General features: G+C 40.1%; 1 protein-coding gene across 1 annotated transcript in view; it reads left to right on the plus strand.

Moving 5' to 3' along the window:
• Positions 1-17,149, plus strand: part of shcbp1 (SHC SH2-domain binding protein 1) — a 31,439-nt gene extending 14,290 nt beyond the window's left edge. Inside the window, exons 7-13 of the mRNA XM_078260841.1 lie at positions 86-263; positions 2,995-3,115; positions 5,395-5,526; positions 9,483-9,601; positions 10,557-10,643; positions 15,687-15,825; positions 15,941-17,149. Coding sequence (XP_078116967.1) covers positions 86-263; positions 2,995-3,115; positions 5,395-5,526; positions 9,483-9,601; positions 10,557-10,643; positions 15,687-15,825; positions 15,941-16,161 — 997 coding nt within the window. The 3' untranslated portion in view covers positions 16,162-17,149. The remainder of the gene's footprint in view (positions 1-85; positions 264-2,994; positions 3,116-5,394; positions 5,527-9,482; positions 9,602-10,556; positions 10,644-15,686; positions 15,826-15,940) is intronic.
• Positions 17,150-18,022: the final 873 nt, after the last annotated feature.

The raw sequence follows: 18,022 nt of genomic DNA on the forward strand, positions 1-18,022 counted from the left end.
GTTTATCAAGTGCCCTACATCATTACCACTACTTCCTCTTCCCTCAATATCTTCATCATCCTTACCTCCATCACCTCCTCTCAAGGTATGTGCTGGGCTACAGAGGCAATGCCAGGCAACAGTGTGTGCAGAGCCGTGGATTCAGAGCATCAGGTATGAAGGTGGTCCATGTGGTCACAGCCTCCTGCAGCACTATCCAGCTCCAGTCCCTCCTTAGTGACAGACTGCTGCCACTGTGTTCCTCTGAGGACACAGAGATTCAGGTCAGTACCACACACACACACAATTACAGAGAGATAGTGATGGATGCAGAGATGGTCTTGCTTGTCCACGTATTTGGGACCATAGCTGATGGTCATCTTCGCCTTTTCCTCTGTGGGTAAAAAAAATGGCTTAATAGCGCACCCTACAAAATATCTAAAACGTAGTCCCTGCTGTGAGTGTCTGAGATGTATGACATTTGGTGGGTATATGTATCATGAACAGATATACAAAAAAGCCTCTTGGAGCCATAACCTAAACCCAACAGGAAGTCTGTGATTTTTAATTGAACATGCATTTTTTTTTTTTTTTGACGTTTTGGACTACAAGTCGGGATCACTTTACTGGCTGTGTCTCAATTGTTTTTTGTGAGTAACCAACCATAGAACAACATAATAAAGTGCAATTAATGGTCATAGTGTCCCCAGCAAGGTTATAATCGTTAATGAAAACGAACGAAATAACGAAAACTAGCTGGGGAAAAAATATTCTCGTTAACTGAAATAAAAATAAAAACGAGGCATTACAAAAAACGATAACTAAACTAAAACTGTAATGTCTGTCTGCAAAACTAACAAAAATAAAATGTTCAAGTAAATGTCTTTAGTTTTCGTCTTTGTCGATGTCTTTCATAGAGCAAATAACGTTATATCTTTCCGACCATGACGTTTCCCATAGACATGTATAGTTTCCGAACACAGAAATTCCGACATTGCATGTCAAACTGAACACATGTCCGTGGCTCCGTGCCCCTCGCCTGGCATCATGGCGGTACCGAAAGTCAGAAGAAAGCGTCTTATTTGATTATAATTGTGTCAGATAAAAGCAAGTGCCTTGCAATGGAAGGTGGTAAAATATGTGGACAATTAATTACAGGGAAAAATCCCATGAATTTGAAAGTACATTTGAGAAGCGCACACATTCTAGGAGGCTAACCTAGCTTACCTTAACAAGGTAAAGAAGAACGCAAAGCCCCCTTTCCCCGAAACGGAAGCTAACCCCGGTACAGGGCATGGATGTATGGATACAGGGCCAGGCAGCATGACAGAGACAACAGCAGTACAGAGAACACTACAGGCCTGCTTTCACCGGCGACCCGATAGCTGCTGGTTAGTACATACCCAGGAACACCAAAAGCGGGAGGAAGCATGGGTTAATATGTGGATTGATACTGGGATGTCTACACAACTGTGTGAGTCGATTGACTTCAAAAAGTTCGCCACTTTACTCGAACCAAAGTTCAAAACACCTGTTCATGTATGTCTTTGGCTATTTAGTTTTTTTTCCTGGAACACATCACTTACGCATTTTGCACTTACTGCGGTGTCTTGTGTAGACTGTTTACATATTTATGACCATATGTAGGCTACATTTTATGTACTGGTGTTATTGTTGAATACATTGTGAATACATATTTCTAAAATTGTATGATGTTTTTGTTGAGTTATTATTACACAATACTTTTTCTGACCTTTTTGGATGCCCCAACAAATAACCCATATTACAAAAAGACAAACTAATACTACTAATTTGAAAACAAATTGTCAAAACGAAATAAAAATAAAAGCTAATGAAAAATGCAAAACTATAATAACCTTGGTCCCCAGACACATTCCAGACTTCCAGGCATCTTTTCAAAAGGTACTGTGCAAAAACAACAGTGCAAAACAAAACAGTGTTTCTAACAGTTGCGTGACCAGAGACGTTACAAACCCCGGGTAAATATTGGAGATGTATTTGAAAGATGGAGACAGCTTAGAGCCCAAAAGGACACAGAGTTGGCTAATTTCCTCCTGAACAAGTAAGCATTAGCTTCAGGCTAATTCATCACAGCTACAAGGACGGGCATTTTATGTCATTTCAACTGTGTACTCACATTAAATTATATAGCTAGAGTACCCAAGTTGGTTACTCGCAAAAACAATTGAGACACAGCCAATAAAGTGATCTCAACTGGTGCTGGCTAACCGTGGCTAATGCCGCCATGCTAACTGCTAGCTAACGTTACCGGAGGAGTAGACAAGCGGGCCACGGTTGTTTACAATGTGAAGCCTGTTCAGCGGCCGTAGCCGACAACGGTGAGTTATTTGAAGCCAAGAGATGGGGGCTGTACATCAGGAAGAGAGGACCGTGAGTTTGCAGTGAACATGCCGTTTTTAGGTCGGGTAGAATATCTCCGTTGACTCTCGTTCATAGTTTTTCGAAAGATATGGAACGGAAGTAGAAGGACGTGACTTTGGCCACTTGTTCGTGACCTCCTACTTCTGAATCTATCGACTGGAACACTCTGAAGCGTATACTGCCCCTATCCGTTCCAGAAGAGGCGCAGCACCGATGCTGCTAACACTGGCATCGTCGCTAATGATACGGTGCTTCAAAAAAAATGGGCATCGTCAGTGTTTTGTCATTTTAGAACCAGAAGGTATCGGTTCTCGTGACCTCCCTAGGTCAGTACAATCTAAAGACTTTGCCAAAGCTAAATTGCGAAGCTTTTGAGCTTTCGTCCACTGGTGTGGTTTGCAAGGCGGCAAAATATCATGTTCATTATATAAATATTTAAATTATATTTAAATGTATTTATATTTATTCCCTTATTTATTTATTTATTTTATTTATTTCAGGGTGTATTTCATAGGCATATTTATTTAAGATGTATTAAATATTGAATAAAGTGTGTGTGTGTGTGTGTGTGTGTGTGTGTGTGTGTGTGTGTGTGTGTGTGTGTGTGTGTAGTTCCATAAAGACCCAGTGTCAGCGGTGGAAACATGCCATCAGGGTGATACGGTCATTGTTCTCCCAGGCATCTATAGTGTCAGCAGCTCCATCTTCCTACCAGACTCCATCACTGTAGAAGGTACAAAGCTGATTCCACTGTGTTTATCAGATGGATGATTCGTTTTTTGAGCCATACTGCCTGAATGCCGGCACTATCAAACCAAGACAGTGTCTGTCCAGAGAGTGTCTTGTAGCTTGTCAGCCCTTGGCAACAAGTAAAAAAGTCTGTCTTTCTTAGTCACCCTTTTTTAGAGAAGCGGATTACTCCAATTCTCCACACGAAAAGAAAATCAAAGATTGACTATTAAGTGCAAGAGGCATCACTAAGTTTAGTTTTATCAAAGATTGACTATTAAGTGCAAGTTTTAGTTTTTGTTTATTTTTTGGTTGGGGGTTTGCTGGGATCCTTAAAGGACCACGCCGACTTATTGGGACTTTAGCTTATTCACCGTATCCCCCAGAGTTAGATAAGTCCATACATACCCTTCTCATCTCCGTGCGTGTCGTAATTCTGTCTGACGCACCCACCGCTAGGCTAGCTTAGCACAGATCCTGGAGGTAACTGGCTCCATCTAGCCTACTGCTCCCAATAAGTGACAAAATAACGGCAACATTTTCCTATTTACATGTTGTGATTTGTATAGTCACAGCATGTACAAATAACAAGGTCACATGAGACACAGTCATCTTCTAACCATATACATACTGGGAACTATTCTCAGAAGGCGAAGCACTGCTACTTGGGTGTGTTTGGATCTATATCCAGAGCAAGTAGCCATAGTCCCAATAAGTCGGCGTGTTCCTTTTAAGAGAACTGTTTTGGTGTTGAGAGAAAAGTCTCCTTTGCTGCACTAAGTTAAATGTATTAAGCTGAAGACATATTTTAGTTACTTGTTTACTTAGTTATTTTTGTTAACAAAAAAAACGTGTGCAGTTCTATTATCTGAGCAACTACAAGTATTGGATCGAGACTCAGTATTGGCAGATATTCAATATTAAAAAAAATCGGATCGGTGTGTCTGAAAAGCTGATCGGGACATCCCTATTTTTGACATTATGGTGTGTCCTGGACACTATTGGTCAGATGTGGATTTATTTCCACTAACTCCTGTATACTTCAACTTTTTCTAACATTATCATTAATTTGATAGCTTTATGTGTGTAAGTGATTTTTTTTTTTAATGTGTATTGTGTATGTAAACTGGGTTTAGGTTTGGGTACCGTTTGAATTTTTCCGATGCCGAACCGGTACTTCTAAAACGATTCCGATTCCTAAACCGATTCTTGAAAAACTGAAAAATGACATAAAAAGGCTTTTATGGAGTTTTTTTTATATATATATATTTTTTTTTTTTATTGAAAATTATTTAAATTTAACAATATATTAACATTTTAAATTTATAAACGAGACTTAAATATATAACAAGTAAACCTAAGTCACCTAACTTCAATAATTTAACAAATAACAGTTACACTATTAACAAGTAACAAAATAAATGTTGAGTTGGTATGCCAACCAGCTTCAGACTTTAGCAGTTCTTTTGCAGAAAAATGACCATATTTGTCTTCTCTGGCAAGATACTACATCTCTCCTGACGTATGGCATGTCCTGCACAGGAGAAAACTCTCTCAGATGGTGTCAAAGAGGCCTGTACACACAGGTATGAGTTTGAAAGGGCAGACAATTTGAGGAGGCTGTCCCGCCTCCCCACCACAAGGCTACAGGGTCTTGTCCTGAACGATAGACTAGCAGAGCAAGTGTAATATGTTTACTAGCGATCACGTGCAGTGACTGGTTAATATGCCTTTACGTCCGTTTTGGTGAGCCCAGAAGGAAAATATGGCATTTTAAAAGTAGCCTACATTTACCATAGCTAGCTAACAGTAGAATACAGAGAATGTGATATTTTTACGTCTGTCTCAGAGCGTGTACAAAAAGCCGTCTATCAGCAGTGATAGTAGAGTGCATGTCTGAGAATAGCGCGGACACGCGCTTCACACCGCGAGCGGGCACGTGCGCCACTCGGCAGGGGAGAAAGGAAAAAAAGAGTCTGCCACTGTCCAGCGCGACAGAGGGAAAATATTTCTGTCGTAACCAAAATGAGGAACCAAAATTTTCGTTTTAATCCGGTCCGAATACTACCGTTTGCGTAGGAACCGGATCCATAGTGGAACCGGGTTTCAGTACCCAACCCTAACTGGGTTGCCTCAAATTGCCCATTGAGAGACAAATTAGGTAGAATTGAATTGAGCTATACTGTATCTGGATGTGTTAATTAAACTCCTGTGGAAGGAGGGCTCAAATTCCCTCTGGGTTTCCTGTACATTGACTGTGTTCTTGTGTTGTCTTTGTGCCAGGCTTCGGGCTTCCTGATGAGGTGGTGATTGAGAAGAAAAACAAGGGTGACTCATTTGTGGAGTCCACTGGAGCTGATGTCAGACTTTCTAACATCAAGTTTATCCAACACGATGCTATTGAGGGCATTCTGTGTGAGTATACATGAATCCAATGAAGTAGACAAGACTCTGTCTGAAAGTTTGGAAAATGCTTAATTTTAACCGTTATTTTTCAAGGTGTGTGACTAGTGCTGGGTGGTATGACGAAAAATTTGTATCACTGTATTTTCTAAGATTCAAATCAAATAAATACACATACCAACAACTTTAACATGGCTTCCTTTTCAAAACAAAATAGCTGAGATTGCTGTATAAACACTACCTTGGCCACAGGTAACGGTATGTTGTAGAAAAGTGGGTGACTGAATGTAGCTCCTCTGTCAGCTTGCTTTGGTGTTTGAATAACGGTGGTAGTTTGGCGGAAGTATTTTGGCGAGGCAGGACATTTTAAATCCAGTGTTTTAATCATTGCTCTGAACACGTCTTTCTCGACGGCCTGTAGCAGGACCATAGGTGGATTGTTATTGCGTTCATAATGATGCTCCGCTGCATGCTTGAGGTGACATATTAGATTTTTTAAACTAAAAACTTCGAAACAGCAGACGACTTCTCTATTGTGCACACATTGTTCTGTTACGCTAGCTAGTACTAGTACTATACAGCGGGGAAAATAAGTATTGAACGCGTCAACATTTTTCTCAGTAAAGATATTTCTGATCGGGATATCGGCATGAGATTTTCACCAGATGTCAGTAACAACCCAAGTAATCCACACATACAAAGATATCAAAACAAATAAGTCCGTAAATTAAGTTGTGTGTAATAAAGTGAAATGACATAGGGAAAAAGTATTGAACACACTTGCTGAAATTTATTTAATACTTAGTAGAAAAGCCTTTGACAACTTCCTGTATGAAGAAACTAGTCGCACACATTGCTCAGCTGTGATTTTTGCCCATTCTTCCACACAAACTGTCTTCAAATCTTGAAGGTTCCGGGGGCATCATCTATGAACTCTGATCTTCAGTTCTTTCCAGAGGTTTTCAATTGGATTCAAGTCGGGTGATTGACTGGGCCATTCTAACAGCTTGATTTTCTGAAACCAATTGAAACCTTGGCTGTGTGTTTGGGATCATTGTCTTGCTGAATTGTCCACCCTCGTTTCATCTTCAGCATCCTGGTGGATGGCATCAGACTCTTATCGAGAATGTCAGGGTACATTTCTCCATTCATCCTTCAATTATATGAAGTCTGCCAGTGCCAGATGCTGAAAAACAGCCCCACACCATGATGCTCTCACCTCCAAACTTCACTGTTGGTATGGTGTTTTTAGGGTGATGTGCAGTGCCATTTCTCCTCCAAACATGGTGTATGTTATGACAGCCAAAGAGTTCGATTTTGGTCTCATCTGACCAGATTATATTCTCCCAGTATGTCATTGGCTTGTCCAGATGTTGTGCAGCAAACTTTAAGCGAGCTTCCACATGCCTTTTCTTGAGCAGTGGTGTCTTGCGTGGTGTTGTGCATAGAGGCCAATGGCGGTTGAGTGCATTACTAATTGTTTTCTTCGAAACAACTGTATCCGCTTCTTCCAGGTCTTTCTGAAGATTTCCGCGAGTGGTCCTTGGTTCTTTGACAACTCTTCTAAGTATTCTATGGACTCCTCTGTCAGAAATCTTGCAAGGAGCACCTGGTCGTGGCCGGTTAATGGTGAAATAATGTTCTTTCCACTTCCGGATAATGGCCCCAACAGCGCTCACTGGAACTTTCAGAAGTATAGATATTCGTCGTAACCAATGCCATCCGTGTGTTTTTCTACAATAAGCTTGCGGTCTTTGGACAGCTCTTTGCTTTTACCCATCATGAAATGCTTCTTGAGTGACACTTTGGTAATAAGAAACATTTTTTTAGGCCATCAATTCATTCATTTATAATTAATTAATTAACTAATCCATCTGATATTAATTTGCACTAATAGGGGGCAGGATTGCTTCCTAAATACTGACAGATTTCAGCTGGTTTATTGGCTTCCCATGCATTTTTACACCCCTTTTTCTTCATGTGTTAAATATTTATTCCCATTATCATTCCACTTTATTACACATAACTTTTGTCATGGACATACATGTTTTGATTTCTTTGTATGTATGGATTACTTGGATTGTTACTGACATCTGGTGAAAATGTCATTCCAATAGCCCCGAAAATATATATATATATATACTGGGAAAATGTTGACGCGTTCAATACTTATTTCCCTACTGTATCTAGTACTATAGTCCAGTCATTTTAAGCCAAAATGGGGGGTAAACCTAGGCCAAATTGCAACAGAAGCAAACTCAACTGATTTTGTATCCTCAACATGTCCTGAGTAAGGAAAAAAAGCCCTGAAGAATACCATTAGGGGAAAGTTTTGAAAAAGACCCAAATATAGCCTATTCATACGCCTATTCATTCTTTTTCTCACGTGAATAGGGTAATCATTTGAACCTTAAAGGGGTGATAGAATAGCCTGGTTGACACCAGACCCTTCTCAGTTGTAACTGAGAGTGGGTCTGGGAAAGGTTCATTGAATTAATTAACACATTAATTTCCAAAGGGGCGTCACCAACGGACGCTGCTCAAATGCCTCGAGGGCTCATTGGCTAGTCCAACCAATCAGACCAAAGCTGAGCTTCAGTAGCCATCATGTTGAATGTAAACAAAAAGCTGCTCGCCGTCGCTGTGCTATCGTCGTCACGTAAAGCCCGACTCAACGGTTGTGATTGGTGTAAAGCCCGCCTCAGCGGTTGTGATTGGTGCTTTGATTTTGGGGACATTGGAAATGGGTTTGAATGGGCTCTTCGCCAGAGTGACTTGCAGAGCAAATCTCAAATTTGCCAGAAGTTCGTCAGGGTTTACCCAGGCTAGTGATAGAATGATTATATAGGGTATTTCACACTGTTCCTTAAGGTCTCCTAATGGGGTATGTAACACTGCGGTCAGCTCCAGTTAACTTTATTATAAAGATAAGCTCGCAGAGGAGACTGCCATGTAGAGGGTGAACTACCAGACTGCTTTGAAAGCACTCCAAACGTCATTTATCAGTGTGGCCATGGTGTTTTTACGGTACAGTAAATCCGTAAAGCCACAACACAAGTAGCATGCTACTATTAAAGTCTGAGCCTAAAGTGAATGTTGACACTACGAGGGGGAGGGGCTGGAGGCTTCTGGTATCTGTGCACTATAAAAAAATCTTATTCTGATTTTTATCTACCGAGGCGCCCGAGTAGAATCTATGTATGAGAAACACTGCCTCAGCAAGTCATCACTGGAACCAGAAGTGTAGAGCTGTCCCTTTGGCTGACGGTCCCTGGGCAGCAGGGTCCTAACTAAAGTGGTGGATGTTTATTTTTCAACCTCACACGGATACCTTTTGATCAAAAGTACAATGAAACGCACAGCAAGCCATATCATCTGTGGGATATTTGCATGAAAAATTCTCTGAAAGCCACAACCAAGGTGTAGTGTAGTGATTTAGATTATTTTAGCTAAGAGACTGACGCTTGGCAGAGCTGCGGCTTAGCGTCTATCCTCCTGTCACTTAAAGTCGCCACACCCATAATTATGTAGAACTTTAAGCCTGACCAACTGTCTGCAACCTTTGAGTCATTCCTGCAATTACTATCATCATTCCTATTATTATTATTATTATTATTATTATTATTATTCCTATGTACGGTTATGTGCACACGTTGTATGATATACATTGCAAAACTAGAGACCATCTTGCGATGGGATCACACAAGCTTTGAAAGTATTGCGACTGCATCTTGCACGGTGTTCGGTGACAAAATCTTTCCACAGAAATATAAACACCAGGCAAAGTATACAAAATGTCTCTGTGGTTGTCCCTGCTACAGATGGGGTACTCTTACACACAAACACACAGATTCACAAGGTGAAAACAATACCAGTGTCGATGTCATGATTGGTAATTAACAGTGAAGCCATCTGTGTTAACATACTAACTCTCGCCTGTGTGTGTTTTTCTGTTTGGTTTCTGTCAGGTGTGCGTCAGGGGACTCTGAACATGGAGAACTGTGTGCTGCAGTGTGAGACCACAGGGGTGATTGTACGAACATCAGCCTGTCTCACCATGAACATGTGTGACCTGTATGGCTCTAAGGTGAGTGCGATACAGTGTTTACAAAACATAGGTACTACTTGGGCGCACCTCCCAGGTAGATTGAGACCCACCCAGGTAGATGCACTCCAAATCCCAATCAACAATGTATTTTTTACAGCACACACAGACCAGTGGCCTCCAGCCCTTCCCCCTCGTACTACTTGTGGGCGTACCACACCGTGGCAGTCTCCTCCACTCCATATCTTTATAATGGAGCTAACCGAGAGCTAATCGTTGCTACCTGAACCTTCAGTTCTCCTTCTCCGTGCCTTAATCCATTAACTATATTTATGGACTCGTGCCCAAATAAAATCCAAGATTTTATAAGTTGGCTGTAAAAGTTTTGAACTACAACTTAGTACTTAATTCTTGTAAGCAGTTTAATCATAAATCACATTGTATAGGTGTGACTGTGATTTGAGTCATTACATAAATCAAGTAAAAGTGGTTACCTGTTGAACTGTTTTATTTTCTATTTATTGATCAACTCAGTAATGATATTCTATTCTAACTCTTCCTACATCCCTGTTGACAAACTTTGCATCATGTAACATTAAGTGCAATGGAAGAAAGCCAAACACCGTTCATCTATCAACCCGTGTGTGTGCGCTTGTGTGTGTGCTCGCATCGTGTACTGTGGGGTGGGGGCTTCTTCTTCGGTGTTTACTTGGGGTGGCTTTACTGACTGGACTGAGAGATATCTTTGCTGAAGCAAATGCACAAAACACAACGAGAGATCTTTTAGGTTATTATGAAACTGGCGGAACAAACTATGGCAGGGCGCCATAGACCAGTTAATTAATTAACACTGCATATCTTTTTTACATTATTTATTGTCTAACCTATGCAGTGATAATTTTTCAAACAGCTGATAATATCTTGTCATTTTATGTAATGTGTAACTTTAATGTAAATGTATGTATATGTGGTCAGTCATATTATGTTTTGTATACAGGGGGCTGGTGTGGAGATTTACCCTGGCAGTGTTTGCAGTCTGGTTGGTAACGGTATCCATCACTGTAAGGACGGTGTTCTCATCAAGGTGAAAAATAACAAGATGACGCTTATTAGAAACGAATACTGTCTTAATTTTGAAAAACTGTATAATTTAGATAGTGAATCAACATGCTCAACCCCAGTATGTACTGTACAGACAGGTGCCGGAATGCTCACGTGTCATCCTTAGCGTGCATACTGACAACTAGGGCTGGGCGATATGGTAAAAAGATCATATCATGATCATGATTTTCAGGCAGAATCACAATCCACAATCTTATCACAATTCTTTTTCATGTTGGTTTTTAAGACTATTTTGCAAGTTACTGAACAGTACAACTAAACCAATTTTCCTATATATAAAGCCCTACAAGGTAACACACTAAATTCCGTAATATTTATCGGTTAATTTTTCAAGTATATAGGTCTATCATTACTTTTTAAATCCACATGGTTGTACAGCACTTATTTACTGTTACTCCTGTTTTTTGCTTCTTCCAAACAGTGGTGAGCAAATGCAAGTAATTGACTTTTCATTAAAATTTAAATTAAGACTGGCATGTTAACTGCATGCCAAATTAATCAAAGCACACAATGCCAAATTGCCTCCTTAGTTACCATATGACTGGCTGCTGACAAACAATATAGCCTTAAAAGGCTATTTTTTTAAACGAGTACGGTGAACACTGGCACAGTGCTCATTTAACACACCGGGGGCTACATCACTTCCAGATAACTTTAGATAGCGAGTTTATTGCATTTGGGGAGATTTGTGTATAGCAGTGACGCTAATCATTTAGCAGCAGCGCTGCTACAGTGCACAGGAAACAAAGGTGATGGCATGTGCACTATAGCACAAATAAAGCGATCTCTCTGTAAAGGCAGATCCTGAAGACATTTTAATTGTTCACGATCGAATATATTTATCTAGTATGATATAAGGAAACATAATGGTGCAGTCAATAGGACTCTCAAAGAACAAATCTCACTGAACATAAGTAATATCACATAAAACAGACAATGAGGAATCTTCATTCAAGCCTTTTTTTCTTTTTTTTACAATACAAAACATACAACTACAGCTGCATGGACACATCTCTTCAGAGGTTGCTCACGTCACATCTACATCGTCAAGCTCAGTTGGAGGCTGCACAGTAACGCGCAGCCATCACCGGAAAAGTGCTTCTAATAGACTTCACTGCTCTCCGTTGCAAGTCTACAGCGTCGCTTTGTCCATTAATTTTACCATAAGCAGCAGCTGCCACTGACACAGTGATGCACGTACTTTTCTATGGGTAGTGAAGCTACAGTAGTCAGTGTTTTATGTACGCTGCAAAGACGAACTAAATCACCTGATTAATGCAACGTAATCACGACATCTCCTGGCCATTTTTCACCGCAGAAAGCTGCTACAAGCCAGGCTAAAGCTAATATAGTTAGCCTAAAGAAACAAGGCGTCTGTCCCAACTAACGTTATGGTTCGGAGCCGCGACGCTGGAAACGTAACACTAATCGTAAAAAAAAGTGTAACACTATGTTGCATGTGTGTGACATGCAGGCTCTGTATGCACAGCGAACCACCAATCGCAATCAATGTTGATCAGTTTATCAAACAACCAAAGCAGGCCCCGCTAGTCAACCACAACCTGAAATTTAGCACTTTTTATTTTACTATATCTCTTTACATAAATATTTTTTTTTACTTAAAAACTAATTTTAAAAAATAACAAATGAAATTCGAATGGTATTATAGGCGCAGATACTGTGGGTGCTCCGGAGCTGCAGCACCCATGGAAAATACTGAGCATCCACGTGTGCCAGACATTCATTTAAAATTAAACATTGCAGTTGTTGCTAAGTGGAGCGTGTGAGCGCTGATTGCGGTTACGGGTTGCTCTCCCTCTCCTTTGCCTGCTCCGTGGCCGGTGTGTGTGAGTGACAGCCCGGTCAGCGAGCTTGTTACGTTACGCCCGCAATCTCTTGTGGAGCATTATAACTTCGAAAAACCACAGGTTCCAGTTAATCTTATAATGGATATGTGTGTTGTGTTATTTAAACAAACGATTGGGGAACTAAATGCCTCTTGTCCGCGAGTCTCCTGATAGAGCTCCCAGCCAGCTCACAGCGGGTCTGTGAAGGTGGAAAGGCCAACGGCACTGGCCGGCTATCACGTCAGACTGTGGAGCTTCTGAAATCCAACACAGTCGGACCAAATTTGCAATTAGCCATCAGTTTTCGTAAAACGGTCCATATTTGAGCTCTACATGGTTGATTTCTCGTATAAAAAAGTCTCAGAAGTGAATTTAGTGATGAAATGGCAGACGAACAATGTATAAAGTTTCCAGTTGTTGGCCACAACAGAAATCCATGGTTGTTGTGATTGTTGCGGCGCTTGACACACTTGACCTTGAATTTCTGATTGGGCGGGCCAGCTGTCAATGTGGTAGGATTAGTGTGTGGCAGGGTGGGGGGCGTGGCATCACGATGGTGATGTCGGTAAGCCATCACGATGGACGATGATATCATCCATCGGCACAACCCTACTACTTGATGATTGTTTTCCAGTGATTATGTTCTAAAGCACAAATAAATAACCATCAAACACTTCTCAGATGATTTTTGTGTGATTTTGATGATTTCTTCTCCTCTGCATATTTATTGCAGCAGCTGGAAAAGGAAGTAGGTTGCGCTACTTTTTGACTTAAGACGAGGGGAGAACATTTCTCTTTGTTTGATTTCATTAAAAGTAAAGTTGGGCTTTACTGTTGGCTTCACAACTCATTTTTAAAAAAGACGGAGAAAAAGAGAGAGATTCGCACTACCGCAGCAGCCTTACTTAACAGGCTGCAGACGGGTGTCAGAGAGGTCGTGCACAGAGAATTAAACAAAACTTATTTTCATACATTTGCGTTCTAACACTGGGTATTTACAGGTAGTTTGCCGCTCCGCTCTGCTGTTTTAAAGCTGTGAACATCCTAGTTCTATACATTCTATGGTGAAAACTTGGCGTAAAGCACAGTGAGACAAAATGTATGTTGTTTGGCTAACATTGACTGCGACCTGTGACAACTGCCCTACTATCATTTCCAACCATTCTAGGGCTGTCAAAATAACGCGTTAATTTCGATTAATTAATCTGAGGAAAAAATAACGCAGATTAATCCATTCCATATTGACGTTTGACCCGGACCGTTCTAGCCACCATATGTCTGCGCTTCTCTCTGATGCTCTGAAACAGACGATACCGGCAACACAAACACCGCTGCACGTGACGCTAGTTAACACTATACTCGACAGCAGCGTTAGCCTAGCTAGTAGCTGGATAAACACGGTTAAAATGCTGACAGCTAACGCTAAACGGTGTGAAGTTTGACTGTGTTTCACTGTAGAGGATTCAACACCGGGATGTAACAATCTGTAGCTGCCGTCGGAGAAACAACACAGACAGTGCGTTCAATGAAACTGGTAAACTACAGCCTCGTGGTGCATTTGAAGTTATTGTAAATGTCCTTTACCATCTGGTGGTTGTTTTTGTCGTTCAACAGCAATTTACTAGTGAAATAAGTTATTGTTATACATTATTATTAAACATTTAATTTTGACCATATGGCCTTAGCAATAAACAAGCCATTCTTTAATGTCACCAACTTTTGTTTAGTACCCTTTTTTTTTCTTTTTTTTTACTTTCTTAAAAAGTATCTGTTCAGGCACCGTTAATTATGTATGTGATTAATTTTGATTAATTAATCAGAGTGTAATTAATTAGATTACATTTTTTTAATCGATTGACAGCCTTAAACCAATCACATAGTTCGTCCTGCCCCGGCTGTCGCCCCAGCGACCCAAGTCGTGTGCAATTCGTATTGAAATCGACCCTGGTCTACCCTGATCAAACCCACCTTGCTACCTGGGTTGCGAAGCCGAGCAGATCGAGAGTTACCTCATTCAAACACACAGTCCACCTGGGTATAACAGATGGCGAAGTTGCAAATATCTAAAAAATTGAGACCTAGGGATTCCAAATTGTGTGAGAATTCCCTTTTCCAACCAATCCCTCCAAAAAAGGGGAGGTCTACCAATAAATAACTTTAAATAACTGGATTTTGTCAAACACTCCAAGTATTTAGATATGGATCCAGTTCAAACACCCAGGCCACTTTGGTCCAAACGACATTAAGTGGGAGATTATCGGATGTGTTTTTGCCTCATTACAGTTTAACAGACAGGTATTGTAAGAGCGATAATGGGGCAAGAACAGATTGCTCAATACAATACCAGGGAGGGGCTGTCTCAGCAGGAAGTGACCAGTGGGCCAGATGCCTTAAGTTAAAGCATAGTAAATAATACACCATCTTTGGTGGACCCAAACCTCCTCTATCAATCAATCGGTCTTTGTAATTTATTAAAATGTAGCCTGGGATTTTTACCATTCCATATAAATGTCTTTGTTATCCAGTCAAACTATTTAAAATATGACAGGGGGACCTCCAGAGGAAGAGATTGAATAAGGTAGTTCAGCTTGGGAACACAAACCATTTTTATAACATTGACCTTGAGAGATTGATTAATTGATTGATTAATGATTAATAGATGGGCGATTGCCCATCTATTAACATCACAAACGATTTTAATAAATAATGGATCCAATTAACTTGGTCTTTTAACTGGGGAGGAAGTAAGGTACACAGATACACGATACCAGATGTTTTTTTTTCTTAGGGTTTTGTGCATGGCAATAGAAACGTCATTAAGTTTGCCCATCACCATTCGCTTGCTGTGAATTCTGACACTTTAAGCTCGATCAGACATTACATTGACTTTGTACTAGGGAGCTGGCAGGGTGAAAACTATTTGATGTCCGATCCAACTTATCCAGACGTTTGCGTTCTCACGTACAGCTTTGCCTAGATTAAAAGGTTCAGCTTTGCAGTGCATGTGTCAAAGGTTTAAAGTGCTTATACGTGCATTTAATCTATGTGTCTTAACCACGCAGAGCATTTGTCTACTTTTAGTACTAGTGCTGTCCTCCTGGTTTGTTATTAAATCCTATTATTACATGTATAAATGTTTGTGTTTGGTTTGTGTGCAGGACTTTGCTGATGAGCTTGATGTGATGCCGTTAATCACCATGGAGAACAATGTGATCCACAACAATGAAGGCTATGGGGTGATTCTAGTGAAACCCAACAACGGGGAACAACATGGAGTTCCTCTGGATATAAGTGAAGGTAGGTAGAGAACTTGAAGATGTGGAGCATTAAATAAAGATGTGGCGATGAAGGCAGATCTGTATAAGAAGCTTTACAGCATAGAATAAATATTAAACAGACCTTTTGCTACCAGAAAACCATACTGAACCAACCGCAGAGAACAACAGCACAGGTAGTGACGCAGCCTCAACCTCGGGCAGAAAGTGGCAGTTTAGTCGTCAGCTGAGCAAAAACAAGGAGACGTCCTGCAGCCGAGCTGTCCAGGACCTGATGGACCACCAGATCTTCGTCTCCATTCAGGGAAACCAGTTCAGACGCAATGGAATGGGCGATTTAGGCACCTTTTTCTACTGACAAACAACTTCAACACACTGAACTTTTCTATTGAAAAAATGTCAGACTGGCTGGATGTCAATACACGGCGGCAATCAGAACTAGCATGTCTCTTTTAAGATCTTCCCCAGAGTTTATTTAATGGACAGTTTTTAGATGATTGCCTTTGTTTGGCAAGAAATACAATTAGCTGATTCACACCCATCCATTGTGTTCTGCAGAGACAATGTTCCTGTGTATCAAGTGTGTTGTGATCCGTTACAAGCTGTGTGTTTCTAAAGCACCTGCCTGCCCGTTTGATGGTAAATTGATCCCCACATTTGCACGAATGCTTTTATCTTATTTATTCCTTTGAGCTTCTGACGCTAAATGTTTTTGTTTTTTTAATGCATAATTTGTTTGAAATCCACTTTAGTCAATTTGAATGCAGTTTTGGTAGTTCCACTTCAAATCTAATAAATGTTACCTTTTTAAGGTAGTGTGTGCAGTGATGATACAGATTTCACACAAATGTTTGTTTTCTTTGTTTATTAGTTAGATGTGATTTTCACGTGGTGCCTCTGTGTTTTATGGTTAAGGGAAGTCTTCAGGTTGAAGGGCTCTAACAGTAGAAGCCCGGTGAAAAAAATAATAAAGCTGCAACAATTAGAAACGTATCCAACTATTTTGATAATGATTAATCGTTTTTAGTATTTTTTTATGCAAACATGGCACACAAAAAATGCTGTGGTCAGCCTCGAATTTGGCAATTTCTTGCTTTTCTTCGTTTTATGTCATATTAAACTAAATATCTTGGGTTTTGGATAAACAGACATTAAGAGACATCACCTTAGACTGAGGAACTGGGATGGACATTTTTCATTATTTTTTAGATCATAGGATTGCCTAAAAAATAAACTGTTTGATATTTAGATTGACTGATGATACAAATGAGTCTTTGGTTTAAACTGCTACTGTGGAAATTGTGAATATAATGAAAGTCCTGCAGATTAAAAAGTGTCTCTTGAAACCTCTGTTGTGGTGGTGTAGTATGATAATCATATAAGGTGTGTGTTGTTACCTGACTAAACTCGCTATGTCTTTAGTACATCGGATCATTCATTAGGTGCATATTGTGTGTGTATTTATATGTATGTATGTATGTGTGTGTGTTTGTGTATAGACGAGAGAATCGTATAGATCTTATATTTTTCTATTTCAGAATGTGTATTGAGCTCCAAACAGCTTGTTTGGCGTGAAACCTTGTTTCGAGCACTAACACAACTTTGCAGTAATTTCCTACGAGAGAATGAAAGATGTTTCATTGTCAACATCATGTTTTTTGAGCTCCAAAAGAGCTTCTTGGCCGTATAAAACTTGTATCCATCACTAACACAGCTTTGCAGTACGTTCCTACTTATCCATTCTTATTTCAGAATCATGAGCATTGCGCTGCAAAACGCTTAGGGCGTGGAAATCTTTTTTCCATCACTAAAACAGCTTTGCAAGGAATATCATACAAGAAACTCTTATACAGAGTTTCTATGTCAGAATAATGTGAATTGAGCTCCAAAAAGCTTCCTGTGGCGTGTAAACCTTTTTTCCATCACTAAAACAGCTTTACAGTCATTTTATCAAAATCTTTCATTATGTTTCTATGTCAGAATAATGTGAATTGAGCTTCCTAAAAAGCTTCCTGTGGCGTGCAAACCTTTTTTCCATCACTAAAACAGCTTTGCAAGGAATATCATACAAGAAACCCTTATAAAGATGTTTCATTGTCAACATCATGTTTTTTGAGCTCCAAAGAGCTTCTTGGCCGTATAAAACTTGTATCCATCACTAACACAGCTTTGCAGTACGTTCCAACGAGAGAATCTTATAAAGCTGTTTCTGTTTCAGA

This window comes from Sander vitreus, chromosome 1 (genome assembly GCF_031162955.1).
Source record: "Sander vitreus isolate 19-12246 chromosome 1, sanVit1, whole genome shotgun sequence".
NCBI classification, from domain to species: Eukaryota; Metazoa; Chordata; class Actinopteri; order Perciformes; family Percidae; genus Sander; species Sander vitreus.